The sequence below is a fragment of the Phalacrocorax aristotelis genome, chromosome 9, assembly GCF_949628215.1.
Source record: "Phalacrocorax aristotelis chromosome 9, bGulAri2.1, whole genome shotgun sequence".
NCBI classification, from domain to species: domain Eukaryota; kingdom Metazoa; phylum Chordata; class Aves; order Suliformes; family Phalacrocoracidae; genus Phalacrocorax; species Phalacrocorax aristotelis.
Genome location: NC_134284.1, coordinates 4,913,580 through 4,928,946, shown reverse-complemented (window position 1 = coordinate 4,928,946; position 15,367 = coordinate 4,913,580). Strand labels below are relative to the sequence as shown.

Below are 15,367 nucleotides of genomic sequence, written 5' to 3'. Positions count from 1 at the left end.
TTAATGTATTTTTCCATTTAACTACAATACTGAATGCCAAAATGTTAATAGACAACTCTTTAAATATTCAAGATATTTAACAAGATATTTGAGGTTCCTTTCTCCCCGTGCAATACAGCACATTAAAACCAATTTTACTATCGTAATTTATTCAAAGCTTGATTATGAGCAATAGCTGTGAGAAGAAATACAGCATTGTTGATTCATATACAAGCATTTCACTTAACTACATTGGATAATAGCAGTGCTCCTAAAGGAGTATAAAAGCAAAGTGATTAGAAGTCATTACTGTTAATTAGCATTCACTTTACATTGATAGGGATGAACCTTTTCTGTGCTGAACAAATGGAAAGCTTTTATCTGAAAGTCTGCCAAACCTGGCCAAGGTAGGCACTGAAATAAAGTGTCAGTGACCAGTAAGTAGAATTCAAAACAACAATAACAAAAAAGCAAAACAAAATCTAAGGATGTATCATCATCCAATTAGTGAGATTCAGTTTTTAAACAGGAAAAGGTTTGAAGGGTATGAGTAAAACTGGAAACTCATACTTCACATTCTGCAATCTCACTGATAAAAGGAGGAAATGTGTGTTTATCAAACTTGCTCCGAGTGCACGGTTCATTTGGCATCCTGTAAACAATGCCTGGCTGCCCATTTCCAAATGCATGTGAGAATCTTGCAACCCAGAACATCATATTCAGCAGGCAAGGTCACACTAGAGATGCCCTGGAAATGGGAAATTAGGAAAACCTGGCAATCAGAGGTTTAAAGCTGACCAGAACAAGCCCTCGGGCTTGCTTACCATCTTTCACCACCAGCCTGACTGTCTCTGCTTATTCAATATTAACACAACAAGACTGAGAATGAGTGAAAACAACTCCACACACCTAACAAGGAGAAATACAGTGAGTTTCTTGTTTACATAAAGCTCAACATTTCTCACGGTAAGAAACTACCTCAAAGATGTTGCTCAAGATCCCCTTCTGGAAAAAAAAGTTGAAGCTTCCTGAACAGTTCAGATGAGACATGGAGAATGACAGGCATCCTGTTGATTAAAAAATGTCCTTGTTCCCATCTCATTTTAGAATTCAAACTAAAAAAACTAAATCTAAACAAACCCTGGAACAAGATACATAATCATTTTTACAGTGCTTAAACCGCTGCCTACTATGCAATTACTTTTTACCCTCTTCCCTTAATTCACACTCTTATTCACTGCTGATGGTCATCCCCTAGCTGGAGGAAGCTACGGAGCTCCACTCCAGAATTAATTAAAGGAAAAAATAACAAGTTGATTAAAAAAGATAATCGTTGAACATGATGAGTGCAAAGGCACAATTCAAATTCTCACAGATAACGATCTGGTCATTATAAAAGGTAGAGGAACTTTGTCTATGCCACATGAAAAACCACAGCAACTATTCTGTCTCAAAAAACAAGAAATCTTACTTTATGAAGAGGCACGGTTATTTATTTCTCATCAGTAGATAGCCATTTCACACAATTTCTAAAAGTTCACATTTAACTTTCATGTCTAAAGTCAAAAAGAAATGTGCTAAGAAATATGGTCTCCAAATGTTCATCTACTCAACATGAGTACTATAGGGCCCAGAAAATGAATTCCATTGTTTTATCTATCACTGCTCCCCTAACTGGGCACTGAGGATTTTTTAGGATGTTTTTTTAAATACTGATGTTATAATTTCACTTGCTGTACATAAGTTCTGTGTTTCAATTCCTGAATTATATAAAAAGTTGATTTATCAAAATATCAAGGGCACAGCATTCTTGATTTCCAATAATCTAAAAATATAGGGGGAAAAATTAAGGAGAAGTGAATATTTTGGAAATTCAGCATAAAGACAAATACCTCTTCCTACAATTTAATCTTTTTAAAAAATGCTGAGACATATGTGTTTGGGGAATTAGTCTATACATCTACAAATAATTCAAATCATAATAGCAAAAATATCAGATTTTCTTCAACTGAAAACATGAGAAATGATGACTAGAATAAAACTGTTCTGCACACTTCTGAACTCTCTGCATCCCATCAGTGAGAGGGGGAAGCTACCTAGTCTGAATTTATAAACGGCAAAAATAGTTTGGTGATCAGTGTGCTGAGGTCCTCAGATTACAGATTCTTGAAGTCAATCAGGATTCCATAACCAATAATGTTTAGAACTTTAAGACTCCTCAGAAAACCTGGAAACCTTATTTGTATGAGTTAAGAGTACATTATTACTGTTTATCATGTAAATACTACCACTGAAGTCACAGGGGCTACCGAGAGCTGATTAAAATGGGCACCAAACAGCCAAATTACTATTTCTAAATACTCTCTTTTAAATGCATTTTATAACAGTGAAGACAGTGAAGCAACGCCTGCAGTAGAATACTACGTTACATTTATTCACGTACTTTTCCTGATGGGAGCATCTAGACATTTGGCTGTACAAAAGCCACAGAAAGTCAAGTCAGTCAGACTGAATCTGAGAACTTGTTTTACCCACTGGCCACAGCAGCTAAATTCTGGAGAAGGGTGAAAGGAAGACTGTTTCCTTAGCATAGAAGACTATGAGCAATAATGACAAACTGAAAGCTTTATCTTCTGTGAGGGAATTAATCCCTATCCAAAGGCCACAGAATAACCTTGTATTTCATCCATCTCAAACCATGGAGAACTGTTTCCTGAACTCCCAAGTCTTAGGGAGCTTCACTGAATAATGATAGGATCTAAGTTACCTCTATTCCACCTGAACCTGCACAGCCAAAGTACTTTGAGACAAAATACCATCCTTAAATAACATCTAAAATTACACAGCTATTGCAATTTTAACTCTCAGGCAATAATACTTCCCATCTTCAGTAAACATCAGTCTGTGTTTCAAAAATCATGATCCTGACCTTAAAATATAGCTATTAAATACAGGAGTCACACTGTATTAGTAAGCTCTTTGTCACCATAACTAAAAAACACGTTACTTATTCTTAGTGAATGAGTTATAAGACCACTGCTCCAGTATGTGGCATTTTAGAACACAAATTTTCTTTCTTTCTCCTTCTTTGTTGCTGATAAAATTAAACAGTGCCACAAGCAAAGGCTATTATTTTCCAAATATTTCTTACATCCAATATATCCAACGTCAATACTTATTTTTCAGCTGATGATCAGTGAATGATATCATCATTAATAATCCTCAGTCTTGCGATCAAATATATTAATTTCTTTCAAGTGTACACTCTGGTTTTTTGTAAGCTTGCAGGTTCTGAACCCACAAAGTGCATCACAGAAAGAACACTGACAGAAATAACATGTTAAAACTGAAAATGTGCTGAAAATCAAGTTGCTTACTTTAAAATAAATACAGGGAAATATATGACAAAAACTATAAATAGAATCAACTTTTGAAACACTAATTTCAAAAAACTCAAGTACTGAAAAATGGTATTGAAAAAGATTTTTAAAAGCTAGAAAAAAACCCCAACATTTTTACTAAGGTCAGGAATTCTACAAATTACTCCAGCGGTAGAAACTTACCAAATAAAGGCAAAGCCTTCACAGAGCAGAGGAGATAAGGCAAGAAACTTGGAAGAGGACAGAACTGTCTCCTGAAACCCAGAATTGAAACAAATTATCTTGCATTGGTTTGTGTAGTCTGTAAGCTGCTACAACCTCTGCCCTAAAGAAAAGTTTAGCCATAGTTCCACGAGCTACAGAAATCAATCCAAATCAACCCATCTAACACCACTTCTTTATGCGCTTGCATAAAACGTCAAGGTATTATTTAGACACAATCATAATTACATTGAAAAGATGAGAAAGCAGTTAAATATGCCTATATTGAGGAGTATGTTGTAGGAAAGTGTCATAAAAACACCTCCATGCTGCAGTCTTTCCAACCACTACAGGGAAAGAAACACAGTTTTCCCACATATTTCCTGGTTTCAAAGACAGCTCCACGATAAAACCCTGAAGGATAATTCAGATAACTAAGAAACTCTAGTGTTTATATGTTTTGCCAGACAAAGCGCCAACATGCAAAGCGACGAACACGGACAAACAAGGGTATTGGTAATCCCTATTCAGTAACATGGAGAGCAGATTAAACTGTTCCTTAGAGTTCAGGATATACATGTCTCACAAAGTAAATATTCTGCTATCAGGTGAGGACTGCATAGTAAGATACATCTAGACGTTATGTAAATACTCTGGTATGTTTCACAATATATATTGACTACAGAATCTAAAACAGAGCATTAGGCAACTAAAAAAAATAAATTTCCTTCATACCTATCAATCATCTGGGTTTGTGACAATGAAATTAGGTTTACAGTCATTGGCAGTCAATACCACTTTCTGAGACCCATGACCTATAAACTGGACTGTCATCCAGGGTTTCCCAGCACTGTAGGGCAATATTTAACTTTTTAGAAACCTTGTTCTAAAAGGTTTCAAAATGCTTTAGAAAGCACTGTTTCTAAAGACATCAAATACTTTCAAATTCATACTAGTTTTTCAAATGTGTTTTAATTTTTTACTAAAGAAGTACTTTCAACACAAGCATTCTTTACAAATGAAAGTGAGGCACACTATGTGATTTTGATCTAGGCACACCTTTCCTGTGTTCTTGGGCCTAAACCATTTGACAGAAAAACAGAGCTATGTTAGTTTGACCAGTGTTTTGAAATTATGTCCACTCAAGGATGCGTTTTGACAAGGCTTCCGCAGAATTCCTCCCCTCCCTTCAACAGAACACAAATTGAGCTCTGTGTTTAAAACTATTAACATCTGGGGAAAAAAATTGCTAAAGCAAAACACTCAGTGATTAAGACTTATATAGTAAAGCTACAAAACTGCAATTATAAATAAATGTGAAAAAATAAAAATAGAAAGCTTTCAATGTTACTGTTAACACACAGAAGAAAAATATTCATGTGTTTTTCTTAAAACTCAAAAAAACAAAGGCTTACAGTTGCTGTATTTTATGTCCCCCTGACAATTTTGCAATTCTTCATCAGAATATGCAAGGCTTATACTGCAACTTTTGCGCCAGAATTTCACAGGTAGGTTTAACTGTAAAAGCACGGTTATTTGAAGTCTAACATAAAGGTAGTATATTGTTAACATTTATGTCTTTAAAATATCATATGGTGGATTTAATATTTCTATATAGGAAAGAAATAGTTATTTAGTTCCAGACAACTTGATAACATCTCTTTCAACTATAGTTATAATTATCATGTACAAACTTTCAAAGCAGAAGTTGTCAAGATTTAACATTAGCATTAATTTATGTCAGGCATCCATTTCTCCAAAGACAGCAAGAATCGAAAAGGAAGTATCATCTTAATTGCCACTAATCTGCTCATTTTTAATTAAATTGATCAGTAATTTATTATCTTACCCAGTGGCAGAAAGCAGTTAGCATGCGGCTTTAAGAGACAGCATATACTAGCCCTTCTAATTTCTAATACTATCGTGGTTCAAAAATAATTTAAAACTTCTTGTCCTGGTTTCAGCTGGGATAGAGTTAAATTTCTTCGTAGTACCTAGTATTAGACTATGTTTTGGATTTTTGCTGGAAACAGGGGTGATAATGTAGAGATGTTTTAGTTGTTGCTGAGTAGCGCTTACACTGGTCAAGGACTTCTTCAGCTCCCCGTGCTCTGCCGGGGGCACAAGGGGTTGGGAGGGGGCACAGCCGGGACAGCTGACCCCAACTGACCCACGGGATATCCCACACCATATGGTGTCAGGCTCAGTACATACAGCTAGGGGAAGAAGGAGGAAGGGGGGGATGTTCGGAGTGGTGGCGTTTCCCTTCCCAAGTAACCTCTATGCGTGATGGAGCCCTGCTCTCCTGGGGAGGGCTGAGCACCCGCCTGCCCGTGGGAAGCAGTGAATGAATTCCTTGTTTTGCTTTGCTTGCATGTGCGGCTTTTGCTTTACCTATTAAACTGTCTTTATCTCAAGCCATGAGTTGCCTCACTTTTACTCTTCCGATTGTCTCCCCCATCCCATTGTGGGGGGAGCGAGCGAGCGGCTGCGCGGTGCTGGGTTGCTGGCTGGGGCTAAACCACGACACTTCTGTACCATATCGCTTTCAACTTCTATACTGCATGATATGCACATTCCATTTAAAACCTCCGTGAAGCACTCTAGAGCATAATCATAGAATTGATAGGTTGGAAAGGACCTTCAGGATCGTCAAGTCCAACCATTAACCTAGCACTGCGAAGCCCACCACTAAACCATGTCCCTAAGCACCACATCTACACGTCTTTTAAATACCTCCAGGGATGGTGACTCCACCGCCTCCCTGGGCAGCCTGTGCCAGTGCTTGGCCACCCTTCCGGTGAAGAAATTTTTCCTGATATCCAAACTAAACCTCCCCTGGTGCAACTTGAGGCCGTACAGCCTACATGCAATGTTCTCCTGTTTCAAAGTCTCCTACTCCAACACAGGTGAGGAACATGATTTGCCTGATACAAATGTGTGGAAGATGTAACACATTAATTGTAAAATGTTCAATGCCTGAACTAAGGACTACAAACATCTTTTGCTTAAGTTTCAGAACATAGTTGACCAGTTTGATCAATAAAATTTAAATGCGTATTTACTTTTTTAAAAATCGCAATTAATATTACTTTCTGGACATTGTATTGTTTTGTACTGTGCACTACAGTCATCAACAGAATTAACTGGAATAGACATAGCGTGTTCACTCAAACTTTGTGTAAAACCTCTGCAGTCAGTGGGAGGTTTTCTGTTTATTTCAATGAGATATGACTTAATTCCGGTGACAAATAAAGTACTACATGAAACATTTTGGAAAAAAACAGAGAGTAAATTTCAGGTGTTTTAGGGAGTAGGCTCAATATCTCCCTTTAATTAGTTTTATAGCTCAAAAGGATTAACATGTTATTGCTATTTTGTGACATATGAGAATGTAGTTAGAGGGCTACCAGAATCAAAACCATCATTGCAAAATATTTTGTAACACTTTGTGAATCATCTGCAACGTACTAACGAATAACAGATTCTGCTTTACAGAGCATAAGTGTACACAAATGGAAATGTCTAGACATTATTTTCCATATATTGATAAATGCACACACCCAAAAGATCTCTCATTTAGAAACCAAGTACTGCATTATTTCAAATATGAAACTACATAAACCTTTTATTTATAGATAACTTCTACAATTATGTTTTTTGTAGTACATGCCGAGCACCTGCTACAGGTGGTTTTATTAAACAGGAACAAGATTATGACTTGAAATGCAGATCAATAAATCTGACATACATTGAGGAAAAAGGAATAAAGTTACGCTGTATGTTTACAGTGCAAGGAAGAACAATGGAATAGAAACAAAACTTGTAAAAGTGTTCAAATTTTCTTCTCAAAACTTTACCTAAATACTTAAGTGGATCATTTACTTAAATTCATACATGAGTTAAGCAATATAATTTTCCCCAATTATTTAATTCTTTTGATTCAGCGTACCTTAACAAGTTTCATGAGGTGGTAAAGGTCTTCAACCTCATCTTCCTGACACGCCGTATACACTCTTCCAGTATTTACACTGGTACCCTTTATGAAACCACGATAGAGTGGCAAATCCAATGCATCAGCATACAGGTCAATAGCATGGTGTCCTACTGTCTGATACATATAGCTGTCCAATTCATCAGCCCTCCCTGCCACAATTAAGAAACAATCGTATTAGGCACATTATTTCAACAATTACAGATAATCACAATACTATAAAGCACTGAGAAAATCTCAATGTTAATATTTTTCAGTTCACAAACAGATGTTTGGTGACAATACCTCTATAAACAAGAGAAAAAAAAATAGATTTCTCCACCTAACAGACATACGGAGAGGAAGACATCTGTCACAAACATGCTGCCTATTTGGAAATTGTGGTGTCTATTTCTTCTTTAGTATTCTACCCTGCTTCATCCAAAAATCTCGTAATGGTCCAATCCTGCTCCTATTTATATGGTAATTTTAATAGGAACACAGTTTAGAGGCACAAACCCAGATGCATTTCAACATATTCAGAGCAAGAAATTTGGAAGGCACTGCAACACTGAGAATAAGCAATAGGTTGTCAAAATTTCCAAAAACTTTACTGTTAAAATTGTTATCACGGTCATCACGAAAGAAGAGGAGATTATTTCTGCTTAAGTAGAATAAAAGTAGACCGCTACAATGTTTTGACATTGCTCAATATACAAAAAGAAAAAGAAAACTGTTATAATATCCAGGCCCTTTCTACCTTCACTCTTTCTAGGAATTAAGCTTGAAATTAAATCAACTCTCTGCCACTATTTCCTTAACAAGAAGAAAAAGTTAACTGAATTTTCTTACAAGCCGTTTGTAGCTAGCAGATAATAAAAACCAGCTAAAATCCAGACATCATGGATTTGAATTAAATCTCAAACTATATGATAAACCATTTACATATAAAATCTTTCAGATAATTTTTCAAACAGATTGATAAAGTAATACATCATTAGTGGTGAAATGTCCGCTTTATTAAAAGCTAACACAGTTCACTATTTTAATGCTAATTTGTACTACCAGAACTTAATTTACACAGACACATCAAGCATCTCTGCCATATACCTATGTAGCACATCTTGCAAAGAGAAAGATTTGTGATCTAACAGTTAGGTCATGTCATATTTGATGCCATAAAACAGATACACTTTGCTCAACACAGGCAAATCCAAACCCATAATCACGACTTAACCAACTTAGACCAGAGGAGTTGATTTAAAAGAAAACTCGGTGGTTTTCAACATACATGAATATGACAAGGTCTTTAAACTGATATTCAGTTCAGAATACACGGTTTCTTTATTAATTGAGACTCTCTAGGCAACAGTGGTACAAGATAACATAAAATGAATGGCATAGAATCCGCTACTGCCTGAAGCACCTCAATTAACTTTCCACAAAATTTCCAACTACGCACTTAAAGAGAGCATTTTATGATTTTAATGACAATATTCTACATTTCTGATGTGGATAAATTAGTTTAAAGACAACATATTTCAACAAGATTAGAGATTATTATGTCCTAGCTACCCAGAAAATAAATTGTTCCTGTACTCCCTAGCATTTGCCAGTTACATCCGTGACTCATTTTGTGACAGCAGCTCCCTTCTTCCTTCACTTTCTACGTATCTTCCTATCCTACAGTTACCAGATATCATGCTTAATTGTTTAACATATGTTGAACAGTTAAGCTATGTTAACACACTTTAACATTCTCCCCTACCAACTGGGAAACAACTCACTTGCCTTTTTCAAGTGTCACTTCGAGTTCAATTTGTGCTCTAGTCCAACACAGAAGTGCTCAGCTCACCCTCTCACCTCACCACCTACTCAGACTACCTGAGTTTCCCCCATTCTCTTTCAGAGAAATAAGACTAGGTGCAGCCTGTGAGGAACTGATCAGAAAACCTGTCCAAGCTAAAAGTACGGAAAAAGGCAGGAAAACGAAGTGCATCAAGGTCCATTTCAACCCAGATCAGTTCCTCAGTCCAGTTCACAAATGATGGGCTAGAATAATGGAGGAAGATCTATAAGGCTAAAAATTAACGAGCAGCAGCAAAACTGCATATTTTTGGCAGCTGGACTGGTTTATGCCAGTTTAAAGCCTTTCTAGAAATAGAGTGTTTGTTTCGTTTGCTGATATCCTCTACCACCTTTTACTGTTTGTGCTACTGACCTCACACAATCCCTTTGTTTACCACCAGGAATATTTTTATTCTCCCTTTTTTCAAACTGTGTAAGCCTCTCTTTCACTGATGATCATCTTCTTGTGTTTTCCTTCCCTTTGAGGAAAAATACATTTAATGCATCTCCAGAGCATTTTCTTTTTTCTGCCTCTTTTAAGATTTCTAGATTACCCTTCAATATGCAAAACTATATAAAAACACATAAAGGAACTCAATTCAGGCACAGCTGTGCCGCCGTTATTTCTAATATAAAAAAAAAATAATCTACAAGAAACGTGGCTTTCATACCTGTATTTTCGGCAGGTCTTAAATTGGCTAGAGCAACAATCTGATGCCCAGCAGCAACACACTGCATCATATTGTAACAGCTGTCCTTCCCACCACTGTAAGAAAAAGAAAATAGTGGCAATTAAAAGTACTGACAAAAGTTTTAGCCCCTTATGGCTTTTGCCTAACTACTTAAAAGTTAGTATCATCAGAGCTGGTTATAAAGTTTTGAAATAAAAATAAAGAAGTTGCAAAATATTAGCAGTAGAAAAAGGATGGTTTCACCACACGACACTTACCATATACATATAGTGCCTACATACGGTACCCATAAAGCAAATATCCAGTTCTGTATCTGATTATTAATCTGAGAGGTTCCATGAAGAACAGCCACTTACACTTCAGAACAAGGACTATCTTTTACTCCAGAGACAAATTAATCTGTACTCGTTACTAGATAACTTGGATTAAAAAAACAATACCTACTCCAGAGAGTTGGCAGCCTTAGCCATCTTTTTAAATGAAGACTGTCACATTAGGAATAACATTTATCCTTCATGGGATACTCTGCCTGAAGTTTTAGGCAACGTTTAACATTTTAAATGTACTTCCCATTCTCAAAATCTGTGATTATTACAGGCAGTAGGTTCAGCTGACACTGCATTGAACATACAAAATTTTTGCTGCATATAACCACAAATAAAAATAATTACTGCTGATTAAAAAAAATAAATTTAAAAAAAATTGGAAAAAAAACCGAAAACGAGATTCTTCTGTAATGCAGAGAAGACAATTAATTTTGACACTCATTCAAGATCTACTGGACCCTTTTCCACTATCAGTGAGGAAAGAATCCAGCTCTCCTGGTGTAATTGACATATAGTATTTTTCATGGATTTTAGTCACTATCAAAAGAAATTTTACAGTCTAAAAATAAAACTAAGAGTGCTCTAGAATACACACTGCTTACAAAATCCACGTTCAGACTCACAGCCTTCAAACTACAACTGCAGGTGTAGTTTCTGTGCAGCTCCTTCAAATGCCAAGGCATCAAAGCCAGCCCACAGCAGGAACCGGAACAGGGACATAGACCAGCTCTGTAAAACTGCATCTTGCCTTACAGTCACCAAGACATGAACAGGAGAACAGGTAGCACAAGCAGTCCTTGCTACAACAGACCATCAGTTTCCTTGTGACCACACTAACAAACTTCTTCAGCATTTTAAACGTGAAGTTCCCACTTTTATCTAGCCATCTATGCAAGAGCTTGAAAGTATGTTACGGGAATGTAACCATACAGCTATTCCCCTCAATTTCTGCTTTCATCCATGCTAAAGTTCTGTATGCTGACCCTAATCTGCTGTATAACTCAATCCTAAAGTAGAAATAGTATAAATAACATGGCATCTTTTCGTACTTAACAGATTTTTGTAAAGCAGTTGCTTATGTTTGAGTGCTATAAAAGTAAATATAAATATTATAATAAATAGATGCCTAATTCAAGGTTCCATCTCTACCTGATATTATTCTCATGCACACCTACAACTTCCTTCTAACCTATATATGGTCAAAAACAATTTTTAAAAAATTGCATGTTCATTAATTCTGGATGCTGTGCTTGGTAGCTTCAAAATGTAGACAGCATTCACTTCATAATGTGAAATTTCAGGCTTAACAGAATCATAATGAGACAAAGGCTCTTTTCGTTCTGAATTACTTAATTCTAAAACATAAAAGCTTCACACTAATTCTGATTTCAACTCCAAACACAGCTTCAGAAAAATAATTATATGACAGTAGATAATTGCCTATGCTGTTTACAGCATTTCAATACTAAAATTTTTTTAAATCAAAAATTAAAAGGACACTAGAATAAATCCATGAATCTTTTCAATTCATTTACTAGAAAAAAAGTTAAGAGGAGTCTATATTCAAATTTCCTACATTTGACCACAAATTACTTGATCAAAATTTGTAGAGTGCTCACTGGATCACATGCTACAGTACTGTTACTTATTTTCTGTATTACCGTTACCATGGCCCTAAAAATTAACCATACCAAGAAACAAACCGAAATGGTGCCGACCTACAAGGCCTTCTACTCTAGCTGTAAAATATGACGGTGAAGCCCAATGAAGCCAGGCAGCCGGTGCTGCGGGAGTAAGGTGGACTCGCACGCTCCCAGCCTGGCCGTTGTCTAATATATTGTAACAAAAAAAAAAAGAAGAAAAAAAAAGCTTTAAGAAGAGAGAGGAAGGCAGGTACTGAGGTAGCCTCGGGACTCCTCTCAATTCTCATGACAGAAAAAAATCACAAGGCCTTTAGCATACAGAACATGAAGCTGGGTCACGGTCAGGGTTAGTTTTGACAACGTTGCAAATATGCTAACAGGTAGGCTTGTAAACAAACAAAATACCAGGAGAAAGAAAATGGTAACCATACAGATACAGGTCTATAAAAGACTTGTGAGCAAATTCCTTTCTATTGACAAGTGTAACCATTTACAGTAAGAAAATTCTAGAAGAATTAAAGAGTTGAATAACATCCTATTTCAGGTGGAAGACGGGCTTTAAAATGCCTATGATTTAGCACAAAACACAATACAGGGTTTACCCCATAAATACCACCTTAAAGCAAGGCTATCAACTTTAAGTGTGGCCAACGTTTTAGAAGAAAAAGAAACAGGTTAAGGTAGTTTTATACATAATCCTGACCTTTTCAAAAGTAAGAGGCACTTTTCAAATACTTTTTTCCTCTGATCTTTGAGGCTAGCTCTGTTACAAAGATTTCAGACACTTTGATGTCTTTTTAAAACTCTTCTTAAAACTATTAGTGAAACTAAATCCATCCTTGTAAAATTGCCCATTAAAATAGCAATTGTGTTAGAAACCTGTTTTTAGGATTTTATTTCATCCTGCCTTTTAACACATTCTTCTGCTTACAAAGTATCAAAATAAATAAACCTGGAAGACAAAATCTTATCTATAAAACACAAAAAAGCACCGAAGCTGATTTTCCTACTCCGTATTTAAGCAAATAATGAAAAACATAGATAACATTTGCTCTATTTTTTCCTCTTTGGATGATGTTTGGAATGCTTTGCAATTGTTGAGGCCAAACCCCAATTTCAACAAGGTTCGATAGTAGACTTTGTCTGAGAAAATTTAATACATTAAATGTTAAGACTTCAGTAAATAGTTACTGCACCCAAAAATAAAAATACTGTGCTCGCATCCGCACAATATTTTTCCATTTGCAGGATTCCTAGCTTGTTGGTTTTTTAATTATTTCTCAGTAAAAGAACACGCATCCTTGTTAGAAAATGAAAAGTATGTTCGTCTATTTCTAAAAAACACAAAAAGTTATTTACAATACAAAAACTGCAGAAACTGACCAAAAGGGGCCGGCGTGTGGGGGGAGCAAATACAGCAGCCCCTGACAGACGCGGCTGTATCAAACTTCAATTATTTAAGCGAGCGAGCTTCATCTTTAAAAAAAAACCGAGCAAAATCTCTCAAAAGACACACTAGAAAATCGATCGCTAAGACATCAGGAAAATCTATCCTAAGAGAGGTTAAGACATTTGGAAAGGAAAAGCGAAGCACCTGAAAATTCAAGTGCAAGCGGGCAGGAGGCCCGGCCGCCGAAGGGCAGGCGCGGGGGCTCTGCGGGGCCCGGGGGCGGCCGCTCCCGCCGCCGCCTCCCCCCGCACCCGGGAGACCGGGATAACGCGGAGCAGGCGATCGGGGAAAATAATTTTGGGTGTCGTTTGTTGGGTCGTTTTGTTTATTTTATTTTTTTTTTTTTTTCAACAGACACTAGTAGCTTTTGTGCGCGCCGGGAACGTGGGGAAAGCAGAATATAAATCGTTCCAGCTTTGCCCTGCCCGCAGGCAGCGGCCGCCCGCCGCGGCACCCAGCGCAGCCCGCCCGCTCCGCGCAGCGCCGCGGGGGGGGGGGGGGGGGGTGTGCGGCGCAGGGCGGCCGGGCGGAGCCGGGCGGAAGGGTCTCCCCGGCGGCGCGGGGCGGGGCGGGTGCGGCTCCCGAGCGGGCTCGGCCTCGCCCCGCGCTCTCCCTCCGCCGCCTGCGGAACGCCCCTCGCTCGCCCACATGGGCGCTCCCTCAGCCCGTTACCTGATCAGAGCCACTACCCTCATGCTGCTCACGGGCCCGGGGGCGGTAACGCTAACAGGGAGGTGCGTGACAGCTGCGGAGCGCAGTGGGGAAGGAGCCCGGCCAACCCGGGCCGCGCACGCCGCCGCCTCCTCCGCGGCTACCGGTACTGCCTGGCCGCCTCCCCTCAGCGGGCCCTCCTCCCGGGGCAGGCCGGGAGACTGCCTGAGCAGCCGGGAGGCCGAGCAGGCCGCCGCCCCGCCGTGCCCGGGAGAGGCGCGCTCTCCCTGCCGCGGCCCAGCGGGGCTGCCGGGGCGGTGCAGGGAGGGGGAGGCCGGCCGGGCGGGGGAGGCCGGGCGCGGCCGATGAGGGCGGCGCGGCCGCGGAGGCAGCGCGCGGGACGCCTATTGAGGGCAGGGCGGCCGCGCGGTAGGCCCGGTGCGCCCGCGGCTGGGGCTGCCTGGCGAGGGAGGCGCGGCGGCGGGCTCGGCTCGGCGCGGCTCCCTCGCCGTCTCCCCCTGTCCGCCTTTTCGCTTCTTGTCTACAGCGAACAGCGGCGGACCTGTTCTGAGCGACTGCTGTGTGGGAAATGGGAGCGGCCGCGTGAGGTGGCCCGCCCGTCCCCTTCCCCTCGGCCGGCTCCTGAGGGGGCAGCGGGGCGTAGTCGCAGCCCGGCTTCAGGGCGGCCCCGGGTGGGCCCGCTCTGCGGGGAGGAAATGCCGCGGGGATGCGGATGGGCGCTCCCGGCGCCCTGGGAAGCTGCTCGGCGAAGCGGGGCAGGTGCTCGCCCAGCGGCCGCTTGCGGGGGCGGTGGGCGGGAGAGCGGCGCTCCCTCCGCCCCTCACCGCGTCCCGCTGGGCGGCTGATGGAGGGGACCCCTCCGAGTCACCGCGGTGTCCTCCAGCACTCCGTGCCGAGAGGCCGGAGCGGGAGGCGAGCAGGGGGGAGGAGGAGACTGGACCTCCTGGCTGCCTCGCTGAAGGTCTCAGTGCTCGCCTGCGAGCACAAAATGCCCACCTGCACCTTTGGGTTCAGCTTCTGCAGACCAAAAATCTAATCTTGTCATGTCATCCCTGTTTTGGGCTAATTTTCTGAGCGATCCAGCTGTTAGGGCATATGACAGACAGCAATATAAGTAAGTTTGCAGGCTGAATCAAAGAAAAGCTTACTCAGGTGCCCAGTCTGAATCCAGACACAACTTCATTTTTCTCAAGTCACAGAAGA

The 15,367-nt window shown here is 40.0% G+C and overlaps 1 protein-coding gene across 13 annotated transcripts in view; it reads right to left on the bottom strand.

Annotated features, from left to right (window-relative positions):
• The window catches only part of DPH6 (diphthamine biosynthesis 6), a 208,811-nt gene extending 194,028 nt beyond the window's left edge, over positions 1-14,783 (bottom strand). For 12 of the 13 annotated variants that reach the window (XR_012662249.1, XR_012662251.1, XR_012662253.1 and 9 more), the window contains exons 1-3: positions 14,165-14,296; positions 10,053-10,147; positions 7,513-7,706 (exon numbers count right to left, since the gene is read on the bottom strand). Coding sequence is in view for 7 of the 13 variants with exons in the window: in XM_075103240.1 (XP_074959341.1) it covers positions 7,513-7,706; positions 10,053-10,147; positions 14,165-14,187 (312 nt within the window). In the remaining 6 variants the exon portion in view is untranslated. Of the gene's footprint in view, positions 1-7,512; positions 7,707-10,052; positions 10,148-14,164; positions 14,297-14,705 lie in introns of those variants that run through there. The other variant, XM_075103244.1, reaches the window with a different exon arrangement.
• Between the last annotated feature and the right edge of the window lie 584 nt (positions 14,784-15,367).